The sequence below is a fragment of the Coturnix japonica genome, chromosome 4 (genome assembly GCF_001577835.2).
Source record: "Coturnix japonica isolate 7356 chromosome 4, Coturnix japonica 2.1, whole genome shotgun sequence".
In the NCBI taxonomy this organism is placed as follows: domain Eukaryota; kingdom Metazoa; phylum Chordata; class Aves; order Galliformes; family Phasianidae; genus Coturnix; species Coturnix japonica.
This window is the reverse complement of record NC_029519.1, coordinates 61,595,784-61,618,921: the sequence shown is the minus strand read 5'-3', so window position 1 is coordinate 61,618,921 and position 23,138 is coordinate 61,595,784. Positions and strand designations below refer to the sequence as shown.

The following is a 23,138-nucleotide window of genomic DNA, read 5'->3' as shown; positions in this document are numbered from 1 at the left end:
AAAGAACTGGAGACTGAGGTTTAAATCACAAGGTGATACATGGGGTGAATAAATGAACACTTTCACATGCAACGAGAGGGCAGAGAGGTGAAAGTCCATACAAATATTCTGATAAGGACATAATCTGTATCTCCTTTGCAGCACATCTGAGAAACCTTCCTTAATATTAGCTGAAAATAGAGAATTTCAGTGATTTTTTTTTTTTTACAGGTGTTATTTTCTAGTACAAAACTAATTTATTAAAAGAACAGTAGGCCTATTCTAGCATTTTAGTACCATCATTATCACTTGCTTGTGTTCTAGAATGAAATATTCAAAGTGACCAAGAGCTAAGCACTGAAAATACCGCCTGTAAGTTTTACATGAAGTATGCACATCTGTTAGTTTCTGTATAATGAAGTTTCCACTGCTTAGAACTGATTGCTGGGACGGAAAACACAAATAAAGTAGGAAGTAATTTTGGAAAACAAAAGTGCTTCCAGCTATTCAGGTATTAAATTCCGCTCTCTTGCTATACTTGATGAAAGAGCACAGGCTCTTTATTATGAATCATCCTTTTGCCATCCAAATATTTAAAAATCTACATGCAAAGTCAGTAAAACATAGTTTCATAATTAACCAATCTTAGTGACTGTGCTCATCATGTATACCTGTATAGAAAAGCTAAATACTAACGGCATTTGAACTTGTTATATTCATTCACAGAAAAATTGTTACTACTTTGGATATTTTTGACCAATCATGGCTGGTTTAAAAGCAAAAACTTTCCAAGGTGCTTGAATTAAAAATAATTATTATTCGAAGCAATATTTGTGGCAAATATCTCTAAAGACTGGGTTGTTATTTGTGCTATTGACAGCCTATGTAGTATAAATATTTTTACAGTAAGTAATATTATTGCTGTTTCAGGTTACTTGGCAACTTATGAGAAAAAAATCCCTTTTTCTACTGTAACATAGAAAAGTACTTTCAGAGTTTTTTTGCACACTAGGAAAAAATATTAGTTGGTGTCACAACTGTTTGTCACAGTTGTTCAATCAAGCTTCTGAAGATCAAAGAATTACTAAGGTTGGAGAAAACCATTTGGATAATCTAGTCCAATCATTTACCATCTCCATCATGCCCATGGTCAGGATCACTGCCCAGGTTGCCTTGGAAAAAGGTTATGATCCACTCTGGTGCGACAGCTCAGATGCTGTGACCCTGGTGTGTGCAGACAGATGGAGATGGGGTCTCATGCCCTGGGACACCACTGGGATGCGGTGAGAGATGCATGTAAGTCACTTCATCAAAACATTTCTTTAACAAGGAATACTTCATCCACGAAGGGTGAAGTTTTGTCTCTGATACCTGAATTAAAAACACCCCCCAAAAACCATCACTGAGGAAACAAATCCTTAAAAGACACTAAGATGTCTAACATCCATTGATTTGTATGTGAGGCAGATGCTTTTATACATTTCAAAGAATACGGGCCCAAAAATGACTTTGAGGAGAATAAAGAAAGATATTGTGGCGGGGAACTGAACTATCTTAGTGAAGCCTTCCTATTTACTTAATTGTGACATGAAGAGATGACTGTAAAACCACTGGTGAAATCACCAAGTTCCTCTAAATAAGAATGGATGTGGGAGAAATTCTGGAAGTTGACGGAAGAGCATACTGTCTACTGAGCATACTGAAATAGCTGAATTCGGGAATATGTGAACAATCATGGTAATGAAAGTACAAAAGACTGAACAGATACATCACCTTACTTTCTTCTGCAGAAACAAGTTGTCCCCCTTTCAGCACTTCCTAATACTAACACCTGCCTTCCCTTTTGTAATTTACTACTTCTACCACTCCTTGTAAAACAGCATACAGCATATACTGCTTCTGGCTCACAGGTCAACACATTGACATATGAGTTAACTTGGAGGAAGATCCTGTCCTCATGATGCCTAAGAAAGATTTGCAGCTGGAGAGAGGCATCCAAAGCAATCAGCTTAGATACTCCACCCATTAGAAATGTTGGCCATCATCTTGGTATCCAACATCATTTAGTCTCAACTGGGTAAATTCTAGTAAGTTGATTCCCACAGAATTGGAGGAAGGATACCATAAGATTAAAACAGACATGAAAACTGATTATCTTTATGAACAGAAGGTGCTTCCTGAAATTGGAACTATAATAAAAGAAATGGCTCCTTGCATTTTTATGGTCTCTGTACATGCATATCTTTCCTCCTATAAAGCCTTCTTAGTTTAGCCCTTTACCATGAAGATATCAGAAAAAACAGCAGTCAAAAATCGAAAAAGAAGAGGAAAATCAAATATCGACAGCTTTGGCTTTTTAAAATTTCACAGAAGTTATGAAAATGAAGGCAAGGAAAGAAAGCCCCAGTTCAGTCAAATGGCACTAATGAAATGGAAGTGGGTAGGAGCGTACTTTGTCATCGTCAGAATTATTGGTTACAAGTAATGCATGAGTTAAAAAGATGCAAGTATTTCACTAAGCACACACTAAATTTACATATGAAAATTGTTCAGTTTCTCAATTTTACCGTCTCCCCTTTCAAATGACCTGCCTTACACATAAAGGAGAATGCAGTAAGAGAATTGTAGAGGGTCAAGTTCAAGTTATTTCTTACCTCACAAAATCTGATCAAATTTGTCTGCTCTTGACTAGCGTTAGATACAGTGACAGTTTGCTCTATTTAATTTCAACATGTCCCTGACAGATTTTGCTGTTTTTTTCCTATGTTACCAAGGTCACTTTATTTTATTTATTTTTATTTTTTACATGCTTAAGCCCAATTTGTAACTGTACGATTGAACACTGCAGGCTTAAACTCCCTATTCTTTAATCGTTAGCACAAAATGATAGGATTAAAATTTTATCATATAAGCTCATGAAAAAACATGCAGGCTGAGTAGACCCAAAATCTTTCTACAGATACCGACACAGGATGCTTTTCCTTCTATTTTGTTTCATGGTTTTGGAAAGTAATATTTTGCCTTTGATACACATACGAAACCGAAGCATCATTATTATTATTACTGATTTTATTATCATACAGAAGACATTGATATGTAGATTTTTACAGTACCTCTTGCCATGTACAACTGCCCCAGGATCCTCAGACTTTGCTTCCAACTCCTGAACTTCATCTACCAGTGTCTTAAAAGTAGCTCTTTTTACTCTGTAAGTAATACAAAATACTGTCAGATTTATGATTTTTGAATCGATCACATTATTTTAACACTTACATTTGTGCATTCAATATACAAATCCACTTTCCCAGGTAACTTGAAATTTAGCTTTAAACGAATAAATACGATAAAGCAAGTCTGGATAATATATTTCATCATCTGTTCTTGCGAAGCAGAAACAAAAAAAAGGGATTACAATTATTTAAGCATTTAAAATACTAATAACATTTATAACCGGGTGTCTGATACTGAACAAGACACCAGGTTTGTCAAAAACAAGCTGAAAAACAATTTTATAAAATCAACAGAACTGATCTCTATTTGCATTTCCTACTGTTGTAATTAGAACATGCTATTGTTCTAATTAAGAACATGCTTAAAATTCAGTACTTTTCCCATAAACATCAGTACTTTTGTACTCACACTTTGTACACTACATCAAAAAGCAAAGCTGTCATGGGAATACATAAAAGTCCCATCCAAAACACTCCAGAGCTGAACATCATAGCTGCCTGGAAGAAGAAAGCACAAGACATGATCATGTTACAAAGAGAACTAGAAAAAAACCCAACAACTTAGAAACATCAGTGACTTGGTTGAGACAATGAAAATCAAGTTTAAATGAACTGTTCTAGGATGTCTAATGTAAAATACAACTTTAACATCTTTCTAAAATCCCTTAACCTGCCACAGTAATGCAGTAGACAGTAAGCATTAATTCATGTTAAGATGACGGTAAAAAGATCATGCTGCTCAGATCTTTTAGAGAAAGGGAATCTACACCTCCACATCCCTGTTCTACATTACTACACTGATATTAGCTATTTCCATTAAAATCAGATTTAGTGACCCCCCTCAGGCCCATCTCCCAAACTTTGTTAATACATCTCTCATTTGCAATCAACCCCAGCAGCTATAATGATTACTGACCCTTGCTATGGACACTGGATGCTGCTATAGTCATTTTGCACTGCAACTCAGACTGAAGTTGAACTGTCTCCAATAGAACTCCCTCTGCCACTACTCTTACACTGCTACAGACTCCTGTGCACAAGCTGCTTAAAGATGAGAGCTAACAACTCATAATTATGTAAGTATGTAACATGGCCTTAAATGAACATGTTAATACATAGTGGAATACTTGTAAGATATGCTAATGCTCTCTGCTCTGTTTCTATTCTTACACACCTTCCTCTATTAATACGCAGGAATTCCTTCTTTTTGTAACTTGTCTATTAACATACTAAAACTAAATACAAAACAAGTACCAAAACATATGGATCAGAAGAAAATCTTTATTCTACCCTTGTAAGTACAAGCTCAAGTATCTACATTAATAATATTATGGATGCAAAGAATTAAAAAAGCATGTTACTGAAAGATTATTTTGCAGCCAGTATTAAGATACCTCTGTAATGAAGTTAGATTGCACAGAAGTTGGAAACAACATTGCTACGCAAGGATAGTCTTTGAAATCCTTGTATCATTATTTGGAGACTAGCTCCTCCGAAAACCTAAACGTTCGTGTCTAAAATAAAAGTTAAAACTCTACTAGTATAATTAAGCAGAACAATGCAAGCTTGCCGTGGCTGAAGCCCAACTTCTGAACGCATATCTCTGAATATTTTAGAGTTATACGTGGTATGTTATGTGTGTAAAACCGAAGATGAATTATTTTTCAGAAACAAATCTCATTTTCATACCAGCGAAAGCTCCTTTTACCTCATTTTTGTATCCAAATTTCATCTGACTCTCTGAAAAGCGTAAGACTGTATCTGAACTGAAATCTTGGTTAACTTTTGTCAGCTGTGTTGAAAGGACACAGATACTGCCCCGAGATTTTAGTAATTATTTTTGCCAGTGGTTGTTGGCAAAGGTGTAAATACTGAGCAATAACGGGTTCAAAAAACCCAAACCAATTCACAGCTTCAATGGGAAGAAAATAAAAAATAATTTTCTATCGGGATGTGAAGAATAATGTATTTGTGCAGCCCGTTTATAAGCAAAAGGTGACTTTTGACATAAGTGATTAAATACTAATTTCCTAAGAAAACAGCTAATAGGAAATGTCTATCATAACTACATTTTACAGGATGTTTTATAATTAAATAGAAATTAGACAGGATAACAGTTTTCTAAACAAGAACAAAAAGCAGAAAATGTCACAACTTGAAGTAATTGCAACCGTTACTTCCTATCATTAATAACATTTTTTAATTTATAGGACACAACTAAGAGCTGTCCTTCCATTAGCCACCCCGTATTAAACGTTTGCTGGTGAAACAGCAAAAGTGATAATGTAGGTCTTAGGATGTTAATTCTGACCATTGTAATGCTAACTATGAATGAAGGAACAACTGGCGCCTACTATTCAGTCCATCCAGCCTTTGGCTTTACAAATGAACAACATGAATTGAGGAAAAAAAAAGTTTTTCTGCGTCATATTTGAAAGCCTGTCAGATTTTTTTTTCTTTTACAGAGTTAATCCAAACCTAAAAGATTTAAAGCCGACATTCGCGTTAAAGACAGAGGGCCTCTTTGTATTTTTTGGATGAAGAGGGGAAAAATAAAATCCCACAGAGGTATTTCCTTCCTTTCTGTACAAGAAAGCTCCCCCCTCACTCTGTAGAAAACATTTTTGTCTCTAACTTTTCACATCTCTCTACACATAGGCAGGTCATCTGGGAAATGGCAAACCAATGCTTTCCAGACAATGGCACTAACAGGAGCAGCCTGTTCTGGGGCCGGACTCTGGCTGCCTCTGTTCGTGGTTTACAAATTGTTCCTAATGTGAGAGATTTGTGGTCTATGCCAAGTTTTCCCCCCTTTAGGCCTTGTGAAACCAAATGGAATCTGCCACAAAAGTGGCTCCCAGGGGAATTCAGAAGTAATCCAAAATGAGAGCTGGAAAGCCTAGTTTATTGTAGGACTAACAAATCCTGCAGGGAAGATAAATAATTTGTCATCTGTACAGCTCACGCTCAATATTAGGACTTTCTAAAATGAATTAACACTTCTTATAAAGCGCTACACACAGACTTATATTTTTAAAGAAAAAGATGGACTGAAAAATCATTCCTGGGTTAGAAATCCTGGAGGCAAAATGTTTTAAGGGATGGACTATTAGGAAATTATGTGCCAAAATGAACAAAAATATTTCCTTTTTCTTCACTTTGAAATGCTCTTCTAAAACAGCTAATAAAGATTTAAAACGCCAATAGCCTTCAAAAAGTAAAAAGGGAGAGATGAAAAGAAGATTCTTGTTCATTTTATCTGCCATCTATGTACATATCCTTTCCCCATTAAACCACATAACGATTAAAACAACATCTCTTCAACACCAACAACAGTTGGTTCAAGTAGTTCAAACCAACAACAGTTTTTCTTCTCAGCTGCTTTCAGAGGCAACTTCATCTTAGTTATGTGTTTCTCTTCATAGATGTCAAAGTACTTAGTGCTGTAATACTAAAACAGATTTGCAATTAATCCCCAGTGCAGCAAAGTCTCCACAAGGAGCTGTGGTCATGCCTGCAGTTATTCTTTGCTCTCTGCAGTTTAAAAAATAATCCCATAGGTCCTATTAAATAGGAACTTTGCTTATTAGGTGACTTAAAAAGGCAGGCCCCCATTTTTTGAAAATGCATTTAAAGTAAAAACAGAAGGTAGTAGGTAATTAAGAAGCAGATAAGGGGATATTTGCAGAAAGAACTCAGTTCTTACTTCAATGATTCCCCTGTGAGACAAGAAAAATGACTACAATGCCCACTGTCACTTTTTCCCCTCGTTTCTCTGATTTTTCTTAAGCTAAGGAGACTACTAGGCCATTGCAGGGCCATGGTCTTCCCTCAAGGCAGATACAAAGGAGAAAAGATATCCCTCAGAGGGATGGCTCCAGTTATATCAACAAACGTTGATATCAAAGAACGTTTTAAGTAACAAATGCACACAGCTTACTATAAATCCTAAAGCTTCAAGAAGCATTTCTGTGATGACAGAATCTAAACATTAATGACATCAGTAGAGCAATATACGTTTGTGAATCATCAGATTAGCATTTATCTGACCACAGTAAGACACTTGAGTCCAGAAAAGGATTAAATGCAAGGATGAACCTTACTACGTATTTGCAGGACTGGCCTAGGAGTGTTTGTTCATTCTTCCCTTCTGAACTACATTTACAGATACTTAACTCCCTCCTTGCATTTTAAGAAAATCTAGATTATTTCAAAAGAAATAGAAAAAAAAAAGAAGAGCATCAACAACAAGCAGCCACCAAAGAGTCCACAATGATAAAACACAAAATATACACAGGAACAGCAATAACTGGCTAAAAAATATCTATTACTAAAGACTAAGTACAACTAAATTGTGTGGTAGTAAGACTCAGAACAGAGACCAACCAAAGGGAATTAAACGGAGACATCATTGATAATCTCTATAAGAAAATTTGCTTATGAAAATTCCCTACTTTTGGATTCCAACAGTGAAAAATTTAAAGCAAACTTTATGTATAAACACAAACATTTCTGCAGATACTGATTTTTTGCTTTTAATCTTAATAGCATAATTCTTACTTTAGTAACTTTTATAATTTTTAGCTACTTCATGAATCAGATGGGTGTATAAAAAAACAACATCCCCCTAAAAATTCAGAGCATAAAACAGTATCAAGAGACTGAGGATTAGTATGAGTGTAAAACAGTCATTAAGTTGTTTATGCTTCCCTCCCAGTTATGTCTTTTCAACCTGAATCACACCCATATTTGTTTCAGAAAAAGAACTTTTACTAGCATAGAAATTTAGCATTTTTATCACTTTAATGGAAATAATCTACGAGCATTGGATTCTACTGACCTGCATTCAAACAGTTACTCTGATTAGGTGATGTAAGTTACAGAAACTTCATTAGTTAATGCATAGTTACTGCAAGAAGATTACACAGACAAAAATATAGAACAACTTAATTGAAGCATCATTTCTTTCTTTCAGGTGCTATATCGCACAGTATGGAAAAACAGGAAAACAAACATTTCTCCCACTAATCCGCTGGCTACTGAAACATAGGTCAGCTTGTTTCTTTACATTCTGCTAAATGTATCTGGATAGCGCAAGTATTCAGATGTGACTCGTACATTTGAAGGAATCAGACAACCAGCATTTGCACAGAAAAGTAGAGACGTCCATGTGCATTTTCTTCTACCACACCATAGTATGTTTCACAGCTGTGAATCTTCCAGTTTGAATACTTACAAGACCCCTGGGACTTTCTTCAGCAAAACCCAGCAAATCTGCCCTGAAGGCCTCCAGGATAGCATACAAAAACCCTGGCTTCCACCTGAGGCACTGTATTTGTCAACAGGACTGTCTTAGTCTATAAAGAATATTGCTCAAAAAGCTAGAGGAGTTTTTAAAATGAGCACTTAAGGTCTATAAGAAGTTTAAGAAAAAACATTTCAGTGTCACAGGACTCTAGCTATATTCTTAGAAAAAGAAACAGAAGCAAAAAGCAACCTCTCCAACAACTGTGTGCATGCTACTATATATACATAAGCAAACCCACAAATTCCTTCTAACAGAATAACTAGGTACTTTTCAGTCACAGATAGATTTTTACCCAAATTAATTTATTTAACTTAGTAAATCATATTAATTTGGTGTCAAGTATTTATGTTTTCTTGGCAGAAACCTCACTTTATGAGCAACTACTTTGCAAAGTTTGTAGGAAATGCATTCCTTTCAGCAACATCTTTTGTTCACAACTTCAGAGCCTGAACATGCATTAAGTAAAATATCAAGCTATTTCAACTATGAAGTAGCCAACTTTATGCCCTAGCAAGTGCAGCACATCCTGTTACCCACATTGTTCTTATTGCTACAGCTGTTCTTCTCTCTTTAACAAGACAATGTAAAAAAAACCAAACCAAAACAAAAAAACCAACCAAATCAAAACCACACATGACAAATTCCAGATATATTCTGGAGCTTCTTCTAAAAATATAGTGTGTATGAAGAAAAACACTTAGGTACAATAGCTATAATTACTTTAATTTAGAAAAATGTACATAATTTTTTTGAGTAATGGAGGCAACAAGTTAACATAAAATCTACCTATATATAGGAATATTAGAGGTTATAAAGGAGAGGAAAAACAGCAGGAAATTGTATAATTTTCATCCTTTTTCTTTGGTGCCCAAGTACTGAAGAAGTACTTAAGTCAACTCCTCATGTCTTCCACTGTAATTTAGTACTTACATAAATGACTACAAACTAGTTTTCCCATAACAGTTGATGTGGGAGGAGAGATTTGTGGGTCTGATTTAACTCCAAGCAAGGGAAGGATATTCACTACGTTTCCCCCAATGTGCAGGTTTTTTTATATTGCCGAATTACATGACAGAAGCAAAGTTAAGAGCACCTACTGTCTTACTTGTGTGTGGCTTAATCTTGATGCGCTTTGAGAACAATCAGAGGAGTTATCTTTCTGAAACAGTTATTCTCACCTTATTCCCAACAGCCACACTTAGAAACAGATATTAGTGTCTATAGAATAAATACTAAGCTTCAGATGTTTTTAGAAATGAATGAATGGTTTTGAGAATTTGGGACTGAAGTTCCATTAGATCAGGACAAGCAGAAATTGCGTATTGTTTGTGGATGTAGCACTATTTGCAATAGTCACAATAGGTTTACACAAGTAGGATAACAGTAAAAGAGAAAACAATATTTACACTAAAAAGATTAAAGAAATGGTGCACTAATACATGTCAATCACAACACCAATTGAAAAGTAAATGTGTGTATGATGATCAGCGGCTCATGCCATATTGTAGCAACTCAAATTTCTCAGGTATACTAGTTTCAAAGACAGCTTTAAATAGCACATGTAGTACACTGCTTAAGTATAAAAAGTCTCCAGCCAAGTCAGTGCTGTAATTTTGAGTTCTGAATTCGGTTAAGTCATCTCTTTAGAAAAGTAAAAGTTGCTATGTACCTGTGATGCAGCGTATTTGTCAACTCTTCCTTGCTAGACCATACAATCACAGCATGTTAGCTAAGATTTTCTTTCAAAAGAGTAAAGTTTCATTCTGCTTGCAATAAACATGACTTCCACATTGAAGGTATAATAAGAAGCAAACATCCTGCGTACCGCAAGCTAAGAGAAGGATCCAATACAGATTAGGCTTGAACTAAAACCTGTAACAGTATTCTTTGCACACATGCGGAGATTAGTTAAAGTATACTTTACCTCTCCTGACATATCGGGTGCCATAGGAATGACTGGCCACAAAGAAGAGTAGATTCCAAAAAACACTACCCAGAGTGCTATGCTGCCCCAGATAGCTATATGGCTGAACTGTTAAAACAAAGAAAAACATAACAGTCATTGTAGATTTATTATGACATAAAAAAGACCGTTGCTACTAACTATTTATGATGCATTTCTGATATACCTGATATATAACATTCCCATGCCTACTGATAACTGTTATAGTTTCTTAAAGGAAGCTTATATTTTCAGCAGTAATACCATTTACATTTTAAACCATTTTAAGCTCAATTACAAACAATTCAGTCATTTTATTTTTCTAGGATGATTTCAAGCCTTACTCCAAAGTCCTTTTCACTATTCACCATTTTTTTTCATGCATGTATTTTCTGTCTTCCCTTGAGTTACCACAATATAATTTGATATTACACCAAAAGCTAGAAAATTGCAGAGACATAATAAGAAAAAAAAATAATTCATCCACCATACTTCATAGTGCACTCGAGAATGTGATAAGGACATTTGCTTACCAAAGTCCAATAAGATGTCTCCAATCCAGCCTTCAAACACACAGTTAGAACAACAAACTTTAAAGAGAGAGAGAGAGAGAGGGGGATTGTTATTGAAGATTATTGAACACATATAGAATTTGTTTATATGGTTACTATTTCAGGAGAACACAGAATAAGAGGTTTAACTATTTCTGTAATTTATGTCATGTTTACTCGCACAAATAAGAGAAAGGATAACCAGTCTTCTCAATTTAAATGAGATTTCTTTAATAATATTCAACAAAGTACTGTCTCTGTGTGACCACACACTGGTCAACACAACAGGTTCCAGAGTTCCAATGCAATAGAAATTAGCAAAATGAAATACAGTCATTTCTATACAGAGCTGCAGAAGCTAAGGAATGGCCCTTCTGATTTAAAAGGATGTGTTCCAAAAATGTAGAATTCTCAGCAGCTCCAAAATAAAATTATTTTAGACTGCTGCTAGCTGTACTTTACCTCTTTTTTTGCAAGCATGTGAGTTTAGATCTGAAGTTTAAGTGCCCATTTGAAATGACCAAGAAAAAGCAGACTACAAACTTTAAAAGTAAATGCAATTAATGAGCAAGTAATAAAGTATGGAGGATTATTAGCTTCAAAAGACAGTCTTCATTTGTTCTATCTGGAATACTCTTATATTAGGAATCTTAAAAATTTCCTTTGCCTCCTAGAATGCTGGAAGTTTGCCTTTAACCAAGTTGCTAACTTCTCTTTCTATGTTATTTTGGTTAACAGAGAGGTGTGTGAAAAGTATTCCAACCGTAGTTCACTGCAGTCAGTAAGAGATCATAAATGGCCTTTAGCTATTGAGAGGATGACTACAACTTTCTACATAAAGAGAGATTCTGAAGCTACAGAGGTTTGGCTGAAAACCTGCAATTGTTTAAGTTTACATTAGTCTAAATTCAAAGTTTTGTTCATTTCAGCAGTACTTTGTTCAAGAGTCACCTTCACCAAACTCAGAAAAGCCAGAGCCAATGGTGACAGTCCAAAACATATGTTCTGTGTACAAAATAACACACTGAAGCAGTTTTATGTCATTTTCCTTCTTTCTCATTTTTCATCTTTTCTTATTTTGACTCTTATTTTTATGGAGCAATCCCTGAACACATCATGTTATTCTCCTGTATGACATGCTCCATTTTCATTTAGAGATGAGCAGTAGATGAAAATCTACAATCTAACAGAAATGTGCAGTCAATAGAACTGTTTATCTCTTTCCTTTGAAATTTACAGAAACAAGTTTTCTATTCACTAAGGAAATAACTGATATAATTTTAGCACACTTGTGAACAGGTATTACAAGTTTTGCTTTATCTACAGTCCGAAACACATGAGACCAAAAAACTGAGCCACAAAGACCAAACTCTAATAGCTACATTTTAGTTTCAGACATTTATGATTTAAAATCTGGTTTACTGGCCACACAGGCAGCTTCAAGGAGCCTTAAAAACTCAGAAGTAATCTCCTTTTATCAGAAGCTGAAAATCAGTAGTTAAATATATCTGACAAGTCTTGCACTGTATCTGGAGCATAGAAGGATATAAAATCCTACTGGAAAGCTTTCACTCTACCTACAGGTTTATGGTTTTACTTCTGGAGCATTTCAACTGCTGCTGCATTAATAAGGATGATAAAAACACACCAAAACAACCCCCTCCCTCCCTCCAACCCCCCCCGCCAAAAAAAAACCAAAAAAAAAGAAAACACCAAAAACAAACAGTGCCACAATTTCATTATTTAAAAATGGTGTGAAATCTCATTAGAAGAAAATTAACAACCATGACGAGTTTTATAATTAACTTAGTCTATCCAGTCATGGTGCTGTGTTTGGATGCATGAAAAAATGAATTATGGAGAAAAATACTTCTCACTATCACATGAGCTTGTTATTGTTGAATCTGTTATAAGAAGAGAAATTATCCTTTAGGATCAGTTTAAGAAGTCTCATTGCATAGACCATGCAGACAAAACAAAAACAGTGAATGCTGCTGTCAAAGGAGATAATGACTGTGTGAATAAATTCCCTCTTCGCATTACAGTGTTCCTCATCCCCAAACTCAAAGTCTCTCATAGCTTCGAGATTACTCAAGATCTGGGATTCCTGTGCAAGGACAGGAATATTGCAATTGCAACACACGCTCCTCCCAAGATTTTCAATGTGAAGGGAAGGGAAGCAAAATAAAGAGCTGGCTGTCTGGACTTAAAGTGGTGAAGTAATAGTTTATTGGAATACTTGACCATTTTGTAGGATAGTATCAATCAATTAAGACTCTCAAGACTGAGTTTTCAGTAGAAAACTAGTTGTAGAAAGTGACTCTAAGCAACTGTGACCTCTAAGGATTTATGGATGCAGCCTGACAAACAGTAATGACCAGCTCCACATTATAATACTGAAAGCATCAGAAATGAAATCATTTCTCAAGGTAGAGGACAATGCTACTGTAAATCTAAAAAAGCAGGCTTTGATGCTCGTGAACCACCTGATTTAACAGATGATACTCAGATGTGCTAAGATTTCAAGACAGGCCATTTTCAAGACTGATGGTTGACAGTCCAAATAACATAAGTAAACCCTAATCCACTAACCTCTTAGTATAGCATATGTAACTTGTTTTCTTCTGCTGTTAAGCCTGGCTTTCAAAAGGAGACACAGAGCAGAACCACTACTAGGATGAAGTTCTGAGACCATTTCAGGACAGAATTTCAGCTGTGATTACAGCAGTATGTTGAATAATTGGGTTTAACAATGTGTACAGTGCTAACCCAACTCCACTAAATGATGGCCACTGTAAAAGACACTTTAAGAGATTCACTCTATAGAATGATGGCCATTATTAAGGATGTTTTACGAGCAGAAATGGATGCTGGATGTCAGAAAACCTGGCCCAGGTGGTAGGATAAGTCAAGTTACACAAGTCGTGTATACATTTTGTAAAACTCACATCAGCTGAATTGAGCCAGATTGCAACTTATACGTAAACAGTAGGGTCTGAACCTGGTGCAGAAAACCTCTTTCTCTGAGAAGAACCTGCTTCACTTTAAATGATAGGTGGTTCTGGTAGACACTTTCAACTCTGAAGGCCAGGGGAGAGTGAGCAGGTCTAATTCTGCTTCTAAGACTTCTTGGAAAACCCGTATCTGCTAAATAACACTGTGAAGAACAGGTATTTAGCTTCATCACTTCATTTTATGAGATATAACGATTAAAAGAAAAAGCAAGAATGATTAGTAAGTACTTTTGCTTTATCTACAGTCCAAAACACACGAGTGTAGTTCAATTACTGTAGTAGTTTGACAGCCTTGTAAAACAGATCCAGCAAGTCTTAGTTGCATGTAGCTCTGCCTTTATTTCAAGTTCCTATTACTATTTAAGAGAGGGAGTAGAGATTTATACTTTCTTAAGTCAACAAACCAGTTCCACACACAATTACTAACGATGTCTCCAATGCAGAAACTTACCTAAAATCATGGTAATTATTAATTAGGGAATTACAGTTCCCACTACTTCAAAAATAGACTGTTTTCAGTAAAGGACAAATGAGTCTTATGCATCTTTATTTGTTTTAAAAACTGGAGTTAAGTGCAAAACACACATTAAGGTTTCTCAGACTCATCCAAGCACAATTTCACTTCAAGTCTTCAATACATAGAATTATAAATAATAAAAAAACCCATTTCTGTAGGAGTTAAAGATAGAGCCAGTATAGACAAACAGTTGATAGAGCATCAGATAGCTGTAGCAAGACTTACAGTATACACGGTGTTTCCCAAGAGCAGATAATCTGAAGTTTTACCATTACCAAATACAGTTCCTGTGGAAGGAAGCAAACAAATATACTCAGTAGTATTATACTATACTCTATTTACCATTCATCTCTGGATAGAACACCACACTGCAAGGAAAAACAAGAGGCAATACGCTGCCATTCAACTTGCATCCAGTGGCCTTTCAGAGAAAACAGGCTGTTCCCTATTTTCCAGTACACATCAGAAGTTACTCAGCATGGAAAAATGCAAGAAGTTTTTCCCTTAACCTTCTCAGGCACAAGCAGTTGTGACTGTCTCACTCTCTTATGTCAACCACCAGAACATTCCCACAATCCCATGTAAATGACTGGTTTACATGGGTGGATAGTGATAAGAAATGGGGGAACAGCTTTAAACTAATACAGGGAACGTTTAGGTTAGATATTAGGAGGAAGTTTTTCCACACAGAAGGTGGTGACACACTGGAACAGGTTGCCCAAGGAGGTTGTGGATGCCCCATCCCTGGAGACATTCAAGACCAGGCTGGATGTGGCTCTGGGAAGCTTGGTCTGGTGACTGGCAATCCTACACACAGCAGGGGGGCTGAAACTACATGATCGTTATGGCCCTTTTCAACTCAGGCCATTCTATGATTCCAAAATGCCTGTGAAAACATTTCTCCAGTTGTGCTAGAGAAAACTGCCCGGCTGAGAAAGCTGAGATGACTACTAATTTTACAGAAAAAGTACAAGGCACAAGCTATCCTTATGTTTATATTTTCTACAGCATGGAGGCAAAACATCCCAGGCCTATTAGAGATGCCATAAACACAAATATTCCCACATTCTGGAAATAACACTTCCAGTCTTTGACAATTAATACAGTGTGCTTCCCAACCACCCTGTTTCCTTCTACATCTAAGATGCACATAAGACAGCTAAGTGAGAACAGTGACAGGACTGAGCTGTCCAGGATGACCTGTTTTGATCTGTCCCAAGCCTACTGAAATGGATTTAAGCTACTGGGGTTACGTACCCCCGAAGTAACAGGAAAGACTGTATCCACAGGCAAAAAAGACTTACAACATAAGAGACAATGCAAAGGACTCTAGTGATTTATGGTCTTTTAAGTATTTTACACAGTAGATTATTATATAAATATAACAATTAAATAGTAATTTTCTCCATAGTTTAAATTTACTTCAAACATATTCATAGTTTCATGTAGACAGTACTGCTTCTACTTTTAAACACATTTTAAATAAAACAATTAAAATAGACTGCATCTGTTCCAGTTGTAGAAGTGACACTATTTCACAAAGTTATTAGTATTAATAAAGCATTACTACATTAAAAAGTTACTTAGAAATGCAGTACCTTTTAAGATTTATTTTTTAATTTTTCATAACACTTACCATGCTGGAGGGCTTTTAGTGGAAACCAAAACAGAATGAATGAGTGGAAGAGGCCATTTAAACAATGTACCCAGAAAACCTAAGGGAAAAGAGAAATCCATGAGAACCATTTGCAACAAACTAGCTCTGTGAACCCTGACCTTTCTTTTCATCTGCCTGTTAGATTCACAAAATGTGTTTCTGTCAGGCCACCACTGTGAAGTAACATAACTGACAGGCACTTTCTGCCTCTTAGCCCTTCATGGGTCATTTGTTTATTTTTATGTTTTGAAAAAGTATGTATTATCTCCTTCTTTTAATTTCAAATCAGAAGGGCAATTAAAACATATCCGTATGGGAGTATCATCAGAAGAAAATAAACTAAACCAGACAAGTGGAACAATTGCTACACTCTACTGAAGGGAAGTAAAAAAGGACTTTAGTTTTTATAATTTGCTTTTTGCATAATTATGTTTACAGCAGAGCAATGAACAATGAGTTTACATAAACTTACCTACATATTTCCACACACAAAGAAATTAAAAGAGGACAAATAATATCTTCCTTAGATTTCTCCTTATGTGCTTCATTCTTGAAGTGGACACCTTTATCACATTGAACTTTCTATAATGTACTTTCTACGTAATTTGAATTAACTTCAAAATTATTTCCATTATAAAAAAAACCTTCCAAAACCAACTGTTTTAAGTTTAACCAGAAACCACCTTCTGATGCTTTCTGTAATAGGTATCATACATATTCTTAAGTCTTTTTATATCTGTTACTTGTGCCTTCAGGATAGCAATTCCAAGCACTGTCCCCCCAATCCACCTTTTTTTTTTTTTTTTTTGTTTTCTATTAGCAACGTTTGTCAGTAACAGCCTTAATTAGAACTAACTAATGTGTATTATCAGAGTTCAGATGTTCAAACAATTGAAATGAAGTTGCTTGCCTCACAACATTTTTCACAATGTCTCAAAGTCTTTTGTTAGATTATACAACTACCCTACGATGTATGATCCAATTTACACTCCAACACTTTGCACATTTGAACTTGTGCTACTCATTAACCTTTGTCTCTCCCTCTTGCTATGTCATTACCAGAAGTTTTTATTTGACAGAAAGCACAGGTGGATGCAAGAAAAATTAGTTCTACTTTTCCATTTTCCTGACCAATTCTTATTGTCACATGCTAATCCTTTAACCTCTGTCATGACCTCATAACCTTTGATCCCTTTTACCATAACAAACATCTGCATCAACATTCAAGACAGTCATGTTTCCAAATCTTTAACAACACCTATTCAACTTATATAGCTGGGAATTTTGTAGACTTTTACTCCTAATGAGTATTGTATGGGAAGAGCCACAGAATTTGAATGAAATTAAGTCAATGACAGAACTGTGCAATAAGTATACATGTATAACAGAATTCTCATTTAAAAACTGAACTGTAACTCATGACATACGTTACTGTATTAAAACTATCACAACACAGAAGTGCCTGAATTAACAGACCATTGAAAGTTTTATATTGGTCAAGCATTCACAGAGACATAAAGTTTTATATTGGTCAAGCATTCACAGAGACATAAAGTTAGTTTCCTTATTTTCAGGTTTGTGGGTGAAGAGAGTAAGTGAGGCTGACAGAGAAAAAACTCATGCATAGAATAGTCAAAGACAGTTTAGACAAGTAATTCTCTGCACAAGTACTTCAGTTTCATGAGAAAAGTGGCACAAGAGTAACAGTATCAACTCCCCACAAACCATCACTTAACAGGCATTCAGAGGGAAATTAAAAATATCTTCAACTTCATTATACAATGACATTATGTCCTAATTATATGTAGAAAAATAAAATCGAAAGGAACCCTTACAATGTCACAATGTTTGCACAGATTCAGGAAATAGTTTAATTATCTCTTGATACAGATCACTGATGGACAAATCTGCAGAAATTGCAGGTTTCATATATATATATATGCCCTGTGGTTTTTTACTATCAAGTAACCCCAAATTTCTTTTCGTCTCCCTTTTTTAACTCCTGCATTTTTAACTGTCTTCAAGTATTTTCTTCCAAAACTCAGAATTAAATTGTAAAATCACAACCCCAAATTGACAAAGAATTGAACCATGTCCCTCCCTCTACAAATCTAATGACAGTTTTTATTGTCCTCTGAAACGCTTCTCCACAGGCTTCTGTAATCCATTTCCATATAACAGTACAAACTCATACAAACCAATGACAGAGAAGTTTAATCACTTCTGCCCATAGAAGACAGCTTTATTGCCAGCAGAGGAAAAGAATCAAGGCTGAAAATAAAAGAATGCCTGCTGTCCATTTCCATATATTAGTAAAAACAGATAAGTATGATTTGTACCATTTATGGATAAGGAGACAACTGGAAACAGCAGTAATAAAAATCCTCTCCTAAAGATAATTGTGTTTTAATCACAGTTGACTTTTATCTACCTTGGTATTGAAGTCCAGTGCATTTTGGGAAGTCTTGTATAACTCAGGATATTTCAGCATGTTTTCTTTTCGGCAGGATCTCTCAAATATTCCAAGAGTCAGTGGAGGCATTGCTGTAAACATCTAGCATGTGGATTAAGAGAACATATTGCAAGAGTGAAACCTTGTTTATGGATTATTCTGAGTTGCTTACTCAAGAAGCCTTTATGATAATGATTGAAAACGGAAACACAAAAACAACCTTACCACATTGTAAAGGCCTATACACCATCTTTCAAAGAGAATTTGTCCAGAAAAGCCATTGACAAAAGCAAACCAGACCTGAAAAAGAGGAAAATCATACCACTCAAGTGTCTTGCAAAGTGTAATAAACAGATTTTTCATCAGCTTTACAAAATGGGGTATTCCTAAACACATTTACAATACAGTTGAGAATGTTCTGGTTTAAACCTCTATGATAAAAACTATTATAGAAACAACTTGTTTTCAGAACTGGTCAAATATGTAAGCAATTCCAACTAAATATGAAAACACTTCAGGGATCAGCTATTTTCAGAATCAATTTTGTGATTTTTAATCATTTAAGAGTAATTTAGCTGTATGCACTTGATTTTTTTTTTCTTTTTTAATGAAACACAGATTCTTAGAAACATAGATAAAAACACATTTTCTCATGTTCTTCAGCAAAGCAAGACCACTTTCTTATTTTCCTTACCTCAAGCTTATATTAGTTGAATGACAGAAGAATAATGTCTGAGGATGTTTTACTACCAAGTTATGCCAAAATACACTGTCTTTGACAAATACTCACTGTAAGGTGTCAGAAGTTGGGATCACCTAAACAATATTCTAGTTAATTTAAGGCTCATGTCTTTCAGGAGAACTTTTACATGTCGCTTTGCAGAGACTTTGCTACAGTTCGCATTTTGTTTGACTTCATAATGGAAACATGAATTGCTATAAATCCCATGTTTATCAATATGCATGCAGGCTGATGTGCAGATGATCAGATTCCATGAACAAACTTTTATTACATGGAGGAATGTCTGAACATTTTTGCAAATACTTTGAGGTAAAAAAGAATTGAAATTCGCAACTGTTAAGACGAAAAACAGAAGTTGAAATCCAGATAAAACTGCTACTTATTCAAGCAATAAAAAGTAACTATGTACAATTACAGGAACAAGATTGTATACAAAAAGCACAGAAGTAAGCTTAAGGCATGAATCTAGTCTAGAACTTCATCACCACTGTTCAAGACAAGTTGTGCTCAACTGACTTCTCTTTTTTCACCTCTTCATTAGGCATAGCTTCTGCATTATCAAACCCCCACACTGGGAAGATGGCTCTTGGTAGGGGACCAGTGGACAGATAACATTACATGATTCACCCCTTTTAAAAACACTTAATTTGTAATGATTTAGGGTGGTGTAAAAGCAAAATATCGTCAAGGAATAAGCGACTCAGTAGCCAGGCTTAAGTGCATACATCTCTTTGCTGGTAATGTTAGACAGTTTAACAAAAATATAACTCTAGGAAGAAAATTATACCCTTAACCTTACATGAAAACCAAACTCTACAGAGCTGAATACAGTATTAATAGCGACAGTGACAAGAAACTCACAGCTTTCTTCACAGTGGGAAATTTAATTACAGAAAATTATGTTCATTCTGATTATGGGGCACAGTGAATGAAGGCAATTGTATGAACAAAACATGAGTTTTTATGACTTATTTTACATCATGGTAATTTTGGCACAGATTCAGATACTTAGGGTGTGCGCCCTAATCAAACTGCTCAAATTACTGATCAAGCATCCCTGTAATGAGAGGAAAGGAGGGAGGGGTCTCAGCAGTAATTTGGACTGTAAGAGGGAGAAGTGAAAATTCAGACCATTTTGTGGTTCAGTGGCCATGGAATTTCTCTCAAAATAAAAGACGTTGGTTCATAAAGTGAGACATATCTCAATGCAGATCCTTACACTGCTATGTTTTCAAATCATATAATGCAAAAAAGTAAGCACAAAAACTTTTGCTTTCCAACTTACATTTTTTAAACGTAAGTCAATACAGTTCATATGCATTACAATCACACTTCACTACATAGTCTTTACTGTTACGGGGACTAGTCCTACATAAAAGACGAGGTGCATATTTAAATATATATTGAGCCATAACACAAAGTGGAGAAAAAAGTTATTACTGACCACTTCTAGTTTCTTTTCAATAGCTTAGACTCTGATAAACACTATTCAGAGCGCATGAAGTATCACTATAAACCTTTAGCATTCCTAAACCAAGAATCTTGTGGCACTCATTTCACCTCACCTCAAGGCTGTCTACGAACAAGGCTGCAGTTTAGATTACATGCAATCCATTGTAGTACTTGTTTCTACTGAGCAGATGTTTGAGATATAACACACACATATTAAGTAACGGTAGGTATTATTATCTATTTTCTGCTAATAAAAATAAACTTTTTTTTTTTTTTTAACCTTCCAGCTATGTCTTTCATAGTATTACTTTCTAAATGCCAAGACAGAAAAGGCGTGGTCACAAAAGCCTCACAGAAGTTTTCCTGATGTAGCATTTCTGCATATTAAGCAGCAGCTTACAAATACTCATTGAGCTCTTTGCTCCCACGCCTGATCTGCAAAAAAAACTGAAAAGAGAGATTCAAGACTGGCAGTTGTCCTTTCCAGAGACATTCAGTGATGAATTTCTGCCCATTCACTCACAGCACTGACATGAGCCATTAACATCTGTGAAAGATTTTGAGCTGACAAATGTTGAGTATATAGTAATTCAAATAGAAGTCCTCTAATCTTCCAGAGAGGGTGTATATGACAAAATGCTTGTATGTGTGATATGTAAAGGGTCAAAATCCACATAGAAAATGATCTCTTTGCCCTCTGTCTGCTTAGCAGGTAGAGCCTTCAACTGGTACATTACTCTAGGATCTTTGCACCTTGCATTTAAGTTTCTCAGAAAGAATGCAACTAGTGGAATAATTACATCTGATTTAAGTTATACGTTTACAACATGTTTGAAGGTGATATAAACAGAAAAAAAATAGAATGGAATAGAATAATTGTTGACCACAAAGCTGCAATGTGATCACAAAGGTTGAAAACTACATCTACATAAATAACGCAAATGTGGAAGATTTACTTGTAAAAATTATTGGTGAATCAAAGCTTGAAACATTTTTTTTCCATATTTCTGAAAAAAGAGTTCAGTTTACAAATTTGACAGCTAATGACACCAGCTCAACAGAGAGCTTAAACATGTACATCTCTTGGTAAATTTAAGGCTATTTATGTACTTATTAGTAAGATTGTTGTTGGGGTTCTTTTAAAAAATAAAATAAAATAAATCACTAACATTAATGAATTCAGTACCGATTTAGCACTAGTGTTTACTGACAGTTAAATGCTTCTTAAAAATCATACAGAACAATGAAAAGTTTCAAAATAATAATATTTTGATTTTATGAAGCAACATTTACTGTAAAATTACCTCAATGATATAAAGGACTATATTCTTGTAGAAACAATATAAGATGCATTTAGCTACTCTGTTATAATTCCAGGCACCATGAACCAACAACAGGTTCTTCAAATACTTGAACTGCAAAAAATGAGAAAAAAAAACATATAATGAAAATGTGCATATTAGTTATATTAATTTGATATTAAACTACTTTGTACTTTATACTTTTACAGCATAATGGTTTACCTGAGCTATTGAGTAGTCTGAAGAATTAGCAGCTTGTAGGCCTTCATTTCCACTAATACCAACACCAACATGTGCTGTTTGTATCATACTAACATCATTTGCTCCATCACCAATTGCTAGAGTTACTACTTTAACTTGCTTTTTGACCATTTCTACAACTTCAGATTTTTGAAGTGGAGATACCCTAAGGTGTAACAGAAAAGAAAAACAAATAAATACACAACTTTCAAATGAATGACCTTGAAATTCATACTTTATTCCTTGAAAAGGCACTAAAACCAGACTAACATCCCAGACAATGATATTATCTTGTTGTTGGCCTTCTCACTACACACCAAAAGCAAATTCCCATAAAAATTCACAGAAACCTTGGATTTGTTGAAACAAGGCATTAACAGGACTAGAAATGCACAAGTCAAACAGAAAGGGGTCCCTAAAATGGAGTAGTGGAAGAAAATCCAACACTGCCACTACCAGTAGTAACTTAGAACAACTGTAGGTTGATTTTTATTTTGCTTTTATATGTTTTTATTTTAGTCTCTGCTAAAACACTTATCTTATAAAACTAAGAGGTAGACATCAAAGCAAACAGGCAGAAGGAACAAGTGTGGAGCATCAGTGCATTAAGACAACCCACAATGCTAAGATAGAAGATGCAACTTGATTGTTGATCCTCCACTCTATGTAACTGCTAGTAACTTCTCCTTCATTCTTTTGCACCAAACACCAAGAAATGTGGACGGGGAAAGAACAAACTATTTCATAGATGAT

General features: G+C 35.2%; 1 protein-coding gene across 3 annotated transcripts in view; it reads right to left on the bottom strand.

Moving 5' to 3' along the window:
* Nucleotides 1–23,138, bottom strand: part of ATP8A1 (ATPase phospholipid transporting 8A1) — an 84,325-nt gene that overhangs the window by 6,785 nt on the left and 54,402 nt on the right. For all 3 annotated transcript variants that reach the window (XM_015862437.2, XM_015862439.2, XM_015862436.2), the window contains 10 exons: nucleotides 22,368–22,551; nucleotides 22,149–22,259; nucleotides 18,876–18,950; nucleotides 18,630–18,752; nucleotides 16,178–16,256; nucleotides 14,767–14,828; nucleotides 10,993–11,049; nucleotides 10,442–10,549; nucleotides 3,619–3,707; nucleotides 3,093–3,185 (listed from right to left, as the gene is read on the bottom strand). In XM_015862437.2, coding sequence (XP_015717923.1) covers nucleotides 3,093–3,185; nucleotides 3,619–3,707; nucleotides 10,442–10,549; nucleotides 10,993–11,049; nucleotides 14,767–14,828; nucleotides 16,178–16,256; nucleotides 18,630–18,752; nucleotides 18,876–18,950; nucleotides 22,149–22,259; nucleotides 22,368–22,551 — 981 coding nt within the window. The remainder of the gene's footprint in view (nucleotides 1–3,092; nucleotides 3,186–3,618; nucleotides 3,708–10,441; nucleotides 10,550–10,992; nucleotides 11,050–14,766; nucleotides 14,829–16,177; nucleotides 16,257–18,629; nucleotides 18,753–18,875; nucleotides 18,951–22,148; nucleotides 22,260–22,367; nucleotides 22,552–23,138) is intronic.